Source organism: Mauremys mutica, chromosome 4 (genome assembly GCF_020497125.1).
Source record: "Mauremys mutica isolate MM-2020 ecotype Southern chromosome 4, ASM2049712v1, whole genome shotgun sequence".
NCBI classification, from domain to species: Eukaryota; Metazoa; Chordata; order Testudines; family Geoemydidae; genus Mauremys; species Mauremys mutica.
In genome coordinates this window covers 132897789-132910363 of record NC_059075.1, presented here as the reverse complement: position 1 = coordinate 132910363, position 12575 = coordinate 132897789, and the positions used below count along the sequence as shown (strand labels likewise).

The window sequence follows — 12575 nt, the reverse complement described above, 5'->3', positions numbered from 1 at the left end:
TTACCAGCACTAGACTTCCTGGTCCCTGCTCAGACTCAGGCTTGGTCTACACTTAAGTTAGGTGAACATAGCCATGTCGGTCAGTGGTGTGAAAAAAAAAAAGAGCCAAACTCCTGACTGATGTCACTACGTGAACAGAAGTGTTCTTTGACTGACATAGCTACAATATGGGTCAGGTCGGCATGGCGAATGTTGTTTGGGGAGGTGGTGTTTGTACACTGATGGAAAAACCCTTTCTGTCAGCGTAGACTGCATCTACGCTATGACGTTATACTGGCATAGCTATAGTGGAATTGCCTCCGCCTGGTCTGCACCTAAAAATGTAGGTAAACCTAACTACATTGCTCAGGGCTGTGCAAAATGTCATGCGCCATGTGGCGTAGTTAGGTTGACCTAACCCATTGTTGACAAAGCCAGGTAAATGGAAGAATTCCTGTACTGATCTCGTTACAGTCTTGGGGTGGGGTGGATTTACTATGAGACAGAAAAATGCCTTCCGTCATTGTAAGTGTCTACGCTACAGCACTTGCAATGTAGACTACTATCCATAGCATGGATACAGTGTTAGTGGAATGCGGTGGCAATTCAACTGCAAATCAGTGGCCAGCATTCGAGGCCTGATCACCACATACTGCAGAGATGTACACTGCAATTTTAACAGTGGGCTGAAGGAACGTTACTGTGCTTCAGTTTAAACACACACACATACACACACCCCCGCCCATGTGATATTCCGGATCCATACCCAGCTTTCCTTGTACCCCTTCATCAGGTGGGCTCTCTTTTAAGAGCATCTCAAGAGAGTTCCGAGCTTCTTCCTGCTCTTCAGGCTGTGTTTGTACAGGGCTTGCCTCCTTCTCCATCTCCTCTATCTCCTGCATTCGCTTCTCCAGTAGTTCCGCCTGCCGTTTCTGCTTTTTCTTCAATTTTTTTTTCTTATTCTTTGACATTTTGTCAGCCTGCAGGGAAATGGCAGACAACTCTCACACATCTGGCTTGGTATTTATTCCAATAAAACCCCATGCTACAGTCAGGTTTTAGTTTTTAGTGAATTCTTTCAGAGCTTGTGTGATGTTTTCACTTGACAACCCTGGAGACTGAAAAGTCCTGTCTACCCACAGAACAGATCCCACAGCTGGGAAGGCCTTCACCTACTGCCAAGCCAACGGGCTTCAGCCCTGATCTGAGAAATCCATCCTCATACGAAGGAAAGGAGTTCAGTCTCCATAACCCATGCAATCCTGGGACCATACAGGTGTCAATCCTGGTGGCGTTTTTGATATGTGTACTCTGATGATGCAACCTCTCTCTCACAGGCCAAATGCCCATTAGATAGCAACAGCTTTGTCACAGTACATGGAACAGATTCAAATCTGCAAAATAGCTGACATTACTGAAGATCACTGATTTTTAAAAGCTCCACCCCACTTGGGCCATTTTAACTATGTTTAATGAGGCGGTGTGCTATTAATGATTGATGATGCTCTAAGAACACTGAACTCTGGAAAATGCTAGTGATCTTGAGAAGCTGGTACTGCACAACTACTGTTACTGGACATCATTCTGTGACTAGCTATACCTGTAACACAGGAATTTAAACGTTCAGTGTGTTGAGTAAACAGTCATACATTGAACTTGTTCACACTTCAAGTTCTTCTATTTGGGTCTCAAAGTGGGATTCCCTACCACTTAGCGTATTATAGAACAAACGCATAGAACAATTCTAAACAAGCTGTACACCTGAACGTATGCAGACAGCATACATTTACACTTGCTTATAAAGGAAAAAAAAAGTTACCATACTTACTGGTTTGGGCTGGGGTGCAGTACTCACTGGAAGAGAAAGAAATAAGTTAGCATGCTTGTATTATAGATTGCAATCACACTGCAGTAAAAATATCACATAAGCAAAAATAAAAAGGAATGATTGGAAGCCAGGAACGTCTTCCATAGAGCCCACTGTGTTTCCCTGTGGATACTAGGTACTGTTGAAATGTAAAGCTGTACTGAAAAGAAGCAATCACCATTTATTCCTTCTCTCCCTATGTATATAGGGAATACATCAGTCTCTTATTTCTATATGGACTAGTAACAAAACTCAAGTGCATCCTCCAATTCTGAAAGCCTCAATTCTCAAAAGAGGGATAGCAGCAACCTGCCAGAAAGAATATACTGCAGAACATTTCTGTTAGACGAGTCAAGCTTCAATTAACCAGACTGGACAGCAGACTCACTTAATTGGTGACAGAAAAAGGGGGCATAAAGTGTGTAACAGCATGATAGGATATTTGCTTCATGCCTTGTGCACCTTGCTTAAGCCAAGATGTCAACTGGGACCTTGGCAGTCAGAATACCAAAACCGTGAGGGAGCCTATTAGCCTAGCCAGCCCAAGCTGTACTGTGTTGGCCTCAGTCAGAGGCTGCACTTTGCATATTGTAGAGACTGCCAGCGACCAACAGCTCCTGGGGACTGTGCACTGGCACATATGAAGATGCTAAAGAGGATTGTTGAGAACGTATGTGGAGACTTCAAACAAGAATGAAGCCTGGCCTCTGCCATAAACTAGATATTGCATTCACACAACAGGGAAACCACTTCTATCGGTTTAAATCTCCTTTCAGGCCTGCCCCGCAAGATGGTAAACGGGTAGTGCTCGTGTCATTTCATCAAGACAGTTTGCCAAAATACATCCACAGAATTGTATAAGGAAAGGAATCTTCCACTTTCTAGAGCACTCAAGGAGGTAAGCATTTATAGAACATATCCGAGTGCTGACCCACCACATGCACTCAAAACAGCGCTTAAGAAAATAACACTTATTTATATAGTAGACGGAGAATGCTTTACAAATGACTATTTTACCACCTAATCTATGTCAGACCAACATTAAACGCAGATGTTAATGATCATGTACACTGTTTTTACACTGGTAAGCTTCTTGTGGGAACACGACTAGTACTGCAGTTTAGACTGGCTTTATAGAAATGATTTGCAATACTGTTCCTTTGCTTCATAATGCTGAGACAAGAACTAGAGAATTTTCCCTTGTCAGATCAGTTATAATCTCTTTGGACTCCACAAGTTTTCCACAGAAAAGGCACCTGCAGAGCCAGAAGGAGGGGGCGCCCCAGATCTCTGCCATTCTGTTGCTTCTGCAGCCAGCCTGCGGATGTACTGTTCATTTACACACAGCAGAATGTTCTCGGGTTTAATATCTGTATGGATGATCCGACACTTTGTGTGCAAGTAATCCAGACCCTGCAGAACCTGCACATAGGAGAGAAGAAAACAGATATTCAAGAGATGCACACAATGAGCAAACCAGATGTGAAAGGGTGAGAAAATAATCAAAGTTCTATAGTTATCTAGGTAACAAACAAACAAAGTTCTTTTCAGTTAAACCTCAGGGCTATTATCCTGGAGTATGGTTACTACTGAGTTAAAAGGAAGTTTGCATACAACTTTAACTAGGCAATTATAAAATGCTATCTTTGCCTCTATTCCTCAACCTACAGGTACTTAAGGATTAATTCCCTTGAATTTTAATACGCAAAGCCTTCTCCCTCCCCATCTGATTCCCCAGAAACATTTCCCCCTTAGTTATTTACAATGGTCCTCCTTCTCCTCCATAAACAAGTGCTGCAGTCAGTGAAGAGTGAGCTTATAAAACTATAAAGGGAACTACTCATTGTGGGGAAAGGGGAGGGGACTTACCTTTCCCCCCAGGGGCAACAAGATTTGGAGGGGAAGAGGGGGTGAAAAGCCAAGCCAGCCAGTTTTGTGCTGTTAAGTTTAAATGGTTATAGCTAGCATACAGGAATTTATGTTACGCCCACTCACTGTTCAAAGTAGACCTCCTCAGCTAAACAGAATGCAGGTACTGACCACTGAAACCACTTATTTTAGTTATTTTATGAGAACATGTACCACTATGAATTTGTCTTCAAGTCTCATTCCCTGCATTTGATGGAAAAGCAATTATAGTCACAAAACAGTTCTCACTGGGGTCAGGGTATTATTTCAGTGAGAGCTGGAACGTGCCTGTTGGATGATTCTTTTGACACAGGGGAGTGGAAGGCCCTGGTAATTTGACTTGATGATCCACTTCAGGAGATGATGCCCTAGAACTTCAAACACCATACAGATATCTGCAGTAGGGTCAAGGAGAAAGGGGGACATCCTGACCCAAGTAGCCCCTAGGATTCTTAGACAGTGCTGAAAATAAATCTAACCCCAAGAAACCACCTGATGTTGCAGCTCCTACCAACTCCCTTTCCTTCTCAGCTCAGGTAGCTGTCTAGGTATTTGGAGCAGCAAATGTGAGAGAAAACAATGACCGGCACTGTTAGCGGCAACATAAAACTTAAAATAACTAAGAACGCAGCTTGTTTGGAGCAATGGTGTTATCATAGCAGTAATACCAAATTCTGGGAAGAGGCCATATGTACAATGGGCTATGTCTGAACTGCTGCTAGCATTTAAACACACTGCCTAGCTGAGCAGACAAATTCCCAAATGATCTTGGCTCTCACCCCAGATCTCTTTATGAACTCTGACCAAAGAACTGAATTCTCAATCCATATATCAAGCAACGTTATTTCTCTCCCAGCTTTTTTCCCTAAAGCTACTTTCACTTTTCACGGGCCCGATCTTCAACACTGTGTTTCACAGGTAAAAATGGTGTAAACTTATGAGGCCACTTCTTAGACAAGTTCAATATTAAAAATTTGCTGTTCAAAAGCCTAGCTCTTAAAGTTCATGATATTTTTCTTCATCTCATAGGTAGTGTGTATATGCATTCTTCTTGACTGAATTTAAAGCAACATTGAAGGAGCTGCATCAAGTCAAAATTAGACTCTAAAACTTCTTTTTACACAAGAAAAGATTAACAGGAATGTTTCCATCACTTTCTCTGCAGCAATGGACTGAGCTGCTCTGATTTTGTGCTCTCTAGAGAATATCCTTTCCCACTGCAGCTAAGCAGCAGAGCTGGACTTCATTCATAGCCCAGTCCTGCATTTTCCTTTAGGTATAAACATTAGAAAGCATACCATCTAGGGTCGGATTCTCCCTCTGCAATATACTACTGACTCCCAGTGAGGTAAATGAAAGTCACTCATTCTGTAAAGGAGGGATGTAGGGTACAAAGGAAAGTTCTGGGGCCAGAATTCTAGTAACACACTTTATGGAGAAACCCAGTAAAGTGCTTCATGTCACAAAGAACACTTGAGAGTCTGCCTTTACAAACATACAGAGGATCTTTGACAATCCAATATTAAGAGTTCCCAAGCAGGTCATAAGGTTGACCTCTAGAAACTATATTAGGCCTGTAAGGCTGCCAAAGCAGACCCTCTTAGTTAGAAGCTGACCTATGCTGCTAAATTATAAGCCTACAGTTTGCACTCAGCACCAGCAGATAAATCTGATATTGTGCAATGCTTTATTTTTTAGTCAGGGATTTTAATAAAAGGCTGCATGTGGCCTGGTCAAGGATGAAAGAGGAAAACCCCAAGAGGCTGTGCCATTCAGCTCTAATCAAGCGCAGTCATGTTGTCTTGCATATTAAATCATGACTCCGCAACATTGTCCTTCACACCCTACGTGGTGATGGATTATTCTAGGCCTATGATCTGCAGGGAGCTATAAGGCCCACTGGGAGAGGACTGTTTTATTGGAGACTTGCTTTGGACAGTAAAACGGCTGCATGGACATTGTTCACCTCCCACTGGCAAGAGAACTGCACAGGAAACTCCCACACTAATTAAATTCTGTGCTCTGTCATTTGTTCTATAAAAGGATACGGGAGCCATTCACTCCTGAGATCTTGAAGTCATCTAATAACTGAACCACCATCTCTCTATTTGGATCGTTGGGGTCAGTGTTGCGGACCTGCGTGGAGGAAGATAAAGAACACGAGATTAAATCATTTCATAAAATTCCTGGGCTAGACATCACTGGGTGTGTAACATATTTCCCCCTCTCCTCAGGGGAAAAGTAGGAGCTGTGCTAAGCAGTACTGGTGGATCCCAGAATGGTCTCTAACCTTCCCTACAATCCATTAAACAGCACATAACATGAATATTTTATCATCTGACCAATAAAACTTAAATGAAAAGCAAAGCCACCAGCTCCAGGAGGTGCAAAGTGAAGATTAGGAGGCACAGAGTTTCAATTATTGTATGACCATCAGGGACTACCATGAATACTGGTGATGACCAGGTCCCATGGAGGAGATAAAATAGCACCATGTAAAAGAGGTTAAAACCTGGACAGTGTTCCTTAAATAAATCTGTCAGCTTTGCTTACTTTTACCCCTTTATGGATCAAACAAAAATAGGACCCACCAGAGACTACACTAGTCAGTTAGTAACACAACCCTCTCATGTACAGTGGAACCAAGAGATGATCCCTAAGTACAGGATCCATTTTCCAAATGGAGTGGGGTATTAACTCTGAAAATGGACAAAGCTGAGCAGAGCTTTCTGCCTTCAGGCACTCACCGATTTCAGCAGTTTGATTTCATCCAGTGCTGTTTCTGTGTAATGCTCAGCACTCTTCACTACTTTCATCGCCACAAACCTTTTCCCCCTTAAACACAGACATAGCAAGTTAGTGGTAAGTGGTCTCCTATTCAAAAAAGCCATCTCCAGAATTCTCTTAATTCACTGGCATGCAATACCCGGTTATTAAGGATTGTTTCCTTAGTAACACAGGAAGATAAGCTCCAATTCACTCATGTGAAAACTATCTGTAGGGCTCTTACAAAACCCAGTTAGTTTTCCTTGCCTTATACATTTAAGGCAAACTACACCTTGACTGGCCTGAAGTGCTGGAACAGAAACAGCTGAACACACAAAGTATTCTTTCTACATACATGCATGTAATATAAAATGTTAATACCTGTGCACATGCTAATGCAATCATCTTTTCTGACATTGTACGCACAGCACATGTAAGATAAGAGAAGTCTGGTAGTCTTATCTGTGCAAAGATTATCTACTCTGGATTCTTGGCAGAAATGCCAGCAAAAGAACAAAAACCTTACTGAATGTCCCAAGATAGCCACACCGTGGAAAAGTGCCCCCATCCTAGTTTCCGGATCACATGGTATCGCCCATTGAATAGATCTCCTATTTTCACAAGATGATAGCCACCTGGAAGAAATAAATGGGAAGTTATCAGTTCAAACCATCATATGGATGTCTAAGAACAGACAGGTGGAGCACGAACCAAGGCTTAGGAAAAATTCACTCAACACATTTTGATAGGTTAGTTAAACGTAATGGACACATGAATGTTTTCTCCATGTGAATGCTGCTAGAGTAGCCTCACTGTTTCCTCCTTGGCATTTTGTAAAAAACCCACTAAGTTTATATGAAAATAAATATGCTCTAATTAAAGTTGACCTAGAATGATTTACTATGAAAGTGCTTTTATAGGCAAAGAAGGCGTTCATGCTGGTGTCAGGGATGAATCTTTTCCTACCCCATTGAGGTGGGGGGGGGGGGGGAGAGAGAGAATTCTCCAAATTGGACCAAACTATAAGTCTCTGAAAACTGTTTGCCAATGCTGAGCAGAGATGTGTTAAGAATTCAGCAGCTAACTTCTCTGAAGATTTCAGATGCACTGAGCATGAGCCATCCCCACACAGCTCCTGTGTAGGCTGGACTGCACATGTACTATCCGCACCAGCAAAATGAGCATGATTCATCCCAGGATTGATTAGAACTTTCCCAAAACTGCTCCTCTTAATTGCTAGAGGGAGCTGCGGCATCAGACACCAGAACAGAGAGCAAGGATATTGTGTCTCCTGTATTCCCAATGTCCCCCATCCTGGTGTCTGGGGAGCATGGGAGAAGAAAGTAGCATCACTGAAATATGCAGAGGGATGAAAAGCCAGGGACAGGGAAACGAAAGGCGGCTGGAGCGGACGGGGTAGAGGGGTCTCTGTAACCATTACAGCACACAACCCTATAGAACTTGGAATTGAACCCTGGATTCCAGAGTCTAACATACCTGCCAATGACAAGTATCTGTGGAACCCCCCTGGAAAAGTGTATATTTCATCTCCCTCTAGTGGCTGATCCACAAAGATGACAGCCTGCTACTGCTACCAGCTACTCCATTAGCTCAAGTGGCAGAAGTCTGCGCTGTGGATCTAAAGGGTCCAACCATTCTCATGACCCATGTAGGAGTCCAGCTCCTTTTCAAAATGATGTTTTTATGCATCTTCCTGTGTTAAAAGAACATTAAATCAAGCACTAAGAATTTAGAAAATGCTATAATTAAGATTTTCTGTGCAACATTTCTTTGGTCCCCTTATGCGTATGCACTGAAAGTCTTTAGTAACATGATCACATAAAAGTGACAGTCCTGTGGCACCTTATAGACTAACGGACGTTTTGGAGCATAAGCTTTCGTGAGTAAATACTCACTTCATACTATTTCCCCCCACACACAAAATCTCTGCCTCATTCAATGCACAAAAAGGATGTTTCTCAGGGATTAAATCACAACTGTGAGGTAAATGAGACTGCTGGCTGTAGAACCCCTCTCTCATTTTGCTGCAGAATTGGAGTAAGTGTTGTGAAGGAGGCAGGAGACTGCAGGAAGGGAAAGGATAGTTAAGGAATTTGAATGCCACTTTGGAGAAGTGAATTCTCTGCTTCTGCCATAAGGTTTCGATAACATACTGGGCAAGTCACTTAAAATGAGATCTCTCATAAGTGGCTATTAATTTGTTCTTCATTTTCTGAGTAGACAATTAGAGATACCTGGGGCTTGAGCTGCAGAAGTGCTGAGCACTCTCTGCTGCAACTGAAGGCAATGGAGATCTATTCTAAATAGATCAAGTGCTATAAACCCCCTAAGCACTCTGGGGAAAAAAAATCAGACCCTAGTGGTCTCAAATTAGGCACTCAAATTAGCGGATACTTTTGGCCTTAATCTCTGTGCCTCAGTTCCTCATCCGTAATATGGGGATACCACCACCTTATCTCAAAGGGGTTGTGATGATAAATTATTTGGAAACACTCATTCTATGGTGATGAGTGTAATTAAAAAGCCCACAAGGAAATTAATAAATTCTGTATTCAGGACAGGGTCTGAAGGGTGTGCAGTAAATAAGATACAGACACCGCTGAATAGTAAGGATAAGATAAAATATTCAGTAACTATCCATACAGTGAGCAACATCCAATCCCATGTACAGAATGAGACGTGGGCCTGTGAAAAAAAGTGTGATCATAATTCAAGACTGTCACAATACACATGCACAAGGGAGCTGAATTAGTGTTGCATGGACAACCTTATTTCTGGCATTTCCTAACTTTTGAAAGCGTGACTTTTCACTCTTAACATTCCTTTTAAGACAGGTGTTTGTAATTAAGTCTATTTAACAGTTTGTCAATGTTTCTACTGTTATTTACCTGGCAAAACTCATCCAGGGCTCTCTCTCTTGCTACCGTTTGTGCTATCAACATCAAAAGCAACGCACTTCCCTGAACGTACTGTTGATAAGTGCTCCACTGTAACTTGCGCTACTGTGATGGACCCAGGGCAGTACATCTATCCCATGTATTTGTTTTAGGTGTATAGTGTCTATACATAGCCCTCCCTGCTGGTGCTCTAGAGCAGGCCTGCACAACTTGTAAAGCGGCGAGGGCCACATTACTCCAAAGAAAACAGCTGAGGGCCAAAACCTCCCAGCCCCACAGAAACACCTCGCCCCAGGGCCACCCAGCCCTGCGGAAACAAACCCTCCTTCCTCAGCGCCGCCCCACCAAAACAGCTGTGGCCCAAAAAGGAAGGTTGGGAGTGGGGAGGTGATACTTTATTTTAAATCAACCAGGGGCTCCCAGCTGAAGAGGTGGCTGGAAGCCCTCAGGGTCAAATTAAAGGGCCCATGGCTCCGGCGGCTGGGGGAACCCGGCAGGGCCGGCTCTAGGTTTTTTGCTGCCCCAAGCAAAAAAAAAAATTTGGCTGCCCCCCGTCCCAGCCCTGGGCTCCCCTCTGTACCCCCCTGCTGCCCCAGTCCTGGGCTCTCCTCCCACCCACAACCACTGCCGCCCCAGCGCTGGGCTTCCCCCTTTCCTCCCCACCAGTGCCCTCCCCACACCCCGCTGCTACCCCAGCCCTGGGCTCCCCCGACCAGTGCCCATCCACATACACCTCCTGCTGCCCCAGCCCTGGGTCACTGGTAACTCGCTCCCAGGGCAGGTCATTCAGCAGGAATTTTGGATGTGCACGAAACACAGACAGGATTGGTTCCCATATGGTTACAGAGCTGCAGTAAAGTGGAACAATTTTCCCGCTTGTGTGATTGGAGGATATCTGGATGCATATTATAAGACTGTCCTCTATAAATGAGGAAAAGTTGAGGTGCCTTTATTATTCTCTTGTTCCACTCTCTTTCTATGGGGAATTTGCCAATGCAATATCACTGTCTTCCTTTTAAACAAACAAAAAGGCAATGGCTGTTGAAAATAGCAATTCCAGTCCTAATAAACATTTCTTGCTCAATTTTATCCTACTTTTTCTACAGCAAGTTACAGTGGATCAGTATATTTGATTTAGGAGAAATGAAGTAAAAGCTGCCCAAACTGAGCTTGAGCACTCCTGAATTTTGAGGTGTTCAAATCTGGAAGGCAGGTGCTGGGCGGGGGGGGGGGGGGAGGAGGGGGCTGTGGGCTCCGCAGGGGAGCATGGCAGCAATGTGTCTGGAGCTGTATGGAGCCAGACACGCTGGTCTGAGTGGCACGGTAAGGGGTAGGGGATTCCAGGGGGCAGTCAAGGGACAGAGAGCAGGGGGGGTTGGATGGGGTGGAGGTTTGGGGGGGCAGTCAGGGGACAGGCAGCAGTTGGATAGGCATGGGAGTCCCAGGGGTTTATCAGGGGACAGGTAGGGGGTGGGGTCCTGGGGGGAAGTTGAGGGAGGTCTTGGGAGGGGGCAATCGGGGGACAAGGAGCAGCGGCATTTAGATAGAGGGTGGGGTCCTGGGGGGCAGTTAGGGGCAGGGGTCCAGGGAGGGGGCAATCAGCGGCCGCAGACGGGATTCAAAGGGCTCTGGGGTGCCCGCAGCCATGGGGAGCCCATAGCCCTTTAAATCCCAGGCGGCTCTGCCACGGGAGCCGCGGCCAGGATTCAAAAGGGCTCTAGGGTGCCCAAAGCTGCGGGCAGCCCTGAGCCCTTTCAATCCCTGCCGCGGCTGGGATTTAAAGGGCTCTGGGCTCCCCTCCGCTGCAGGCAACCCAGAGCCCTTTGATTGCCCGCCGCAGCTGAGATTTAAAGGGCTCTGGGCTCCCCGCTGAGTGCTGTGTGCGGGGGATTTAGAATCCCCCCGCAGGCCGCACAGTGAGGCTCCGCGGGCCGCATGTTGTGGAAGGCCTGCTCTAATGCCTATGGATTACTACACCCATTCCAAAATGTCAGGGACAGCCCTGTGGACAAAGTATATAATATCTCCTGTCTACACTGTCGACTTAACACTTGTTCCCTTTTTTGCTTTTTCCCCATTGCCTGCATTGAATGGTTCTAACCTGCATGAAGAGCGATTTGTGGGCCCAGAGGTCCAGAATATGCTACAGGGAGGGAAGAAGTTTATTTTATTCTTTTCATTCATTTCTTTGATAGTTTTTTCCCTTTCATTTTGTTTTTAATTTTACTTTGTAGCTGAATAACATTTTTTTCCCCTCAGGATCCAATCAATGACAGGAATGCTCTGGGTCTCTGTGTAGGCCAGAGTTCTTCCCATTCCCTTAATTACGCTAGAGGAGCTCTGCAAGGAGAGCATGGTAGAGAAGTGGGTTAACTGACTCCAATCTATTTTCAGAAATGTGCATGCATTTCCTCTTATCTTTTCAGGAGAATCCCAAGGGAAGGGAACAGGGGTAAAAAAAACAAAACCAAAAAAAGTTCTCAAAATTAGAAGCTGCTTTTTTTGTTATATTTGTGTCTTGTTGATCTGGGCTGTTTTCATGTAGCCATCTTGACAGAAGACAGAGTCAGTGTCCTGAGCTGTCAAAGGGTAGGTCCATACTTACCCGCCGGGTCGACGCAGAGAGTTCGACTTCTCCGAGTTCGAACTATCGCGTCTAATCTAGACGCGATAGTTCGAACTCCGGACGCGCTCCCGTCAACTCCGGAACTCCACCACCGCGAACGGCGGTGGCAGAGTCGACGGGGGAGCCACGGACTTCGATCCCATGGCGTCAGGACGGGTAAGTCAGTCGAACTAAGGTAGTTCGACTTCAGCTACGCTATTCACGTAGCTGAAGTCGCGTACCTTAGTTCGACCCCCCACCCCCAGTGTAGACCAGGCCAAAGACAAGTTATCACTGAAGAGTGGGCAGTAGCATTCAGGGATTACACTGGGAGAACCAAATGCTGTGAATCAGTTGCTAGGCGAGTGTTTGCTGTCTACATTAGCACTTCACCAGTGCAGATTACCACAAAAGCAGCCGGCACAGCCGTCCTTGGAGCATGGTTTTGAAAGCCTGTGAACTGTTGCTACCAGTTGTGTGAGAGAATCTTTGGTATGTTACAGGCATGTTAGAGGGGTTCTCAAAGGCAAAA

The 12575-nt window shown here is 44.9% G+C and overlaps 1 protein-coding gene across 4 annotated transcripts in view; it reads right to left on the bottom strand.

The window, feature by feature from the left end:
* The window catches only part of SRPK1 (SRSF protein kinase 1), a 48484-nt gene that overhangs the window by 15642 nt on the left and 20267 nt on the right, over nt 1-12575 (bottom strand). For all 4 annotated transcript variants that reach the window (XM_045014349.1, XM_045014350.1, XM_045014352.1 and 1 more), the window contains exons 4-10: nt 7047-7155; nt 6502-6589; nt 5803-5890; nt 4043-4149; nt 3103-3268; nt 1808-1833; nt 746-959 (exon numbers count right to left, since the gene is read on the bottom strand). In XM_045014349.1, the coding sequence (XP_044870284.1) occupies nt 746-959; nt 1808-1833; nt 3103-3268; nt 4043-4149; nt 5803-5890; nt 6502-6589; nt 7047-7155 (798 nt within the window). The remainder of the gene's footprint in view (nt 1-745; nt 960-1807; nt 1834-3102; nt 3269-4042; nt 4150-5802; nt 5891-6501; nt 6590-7046; nt 7156-12575) is intronic.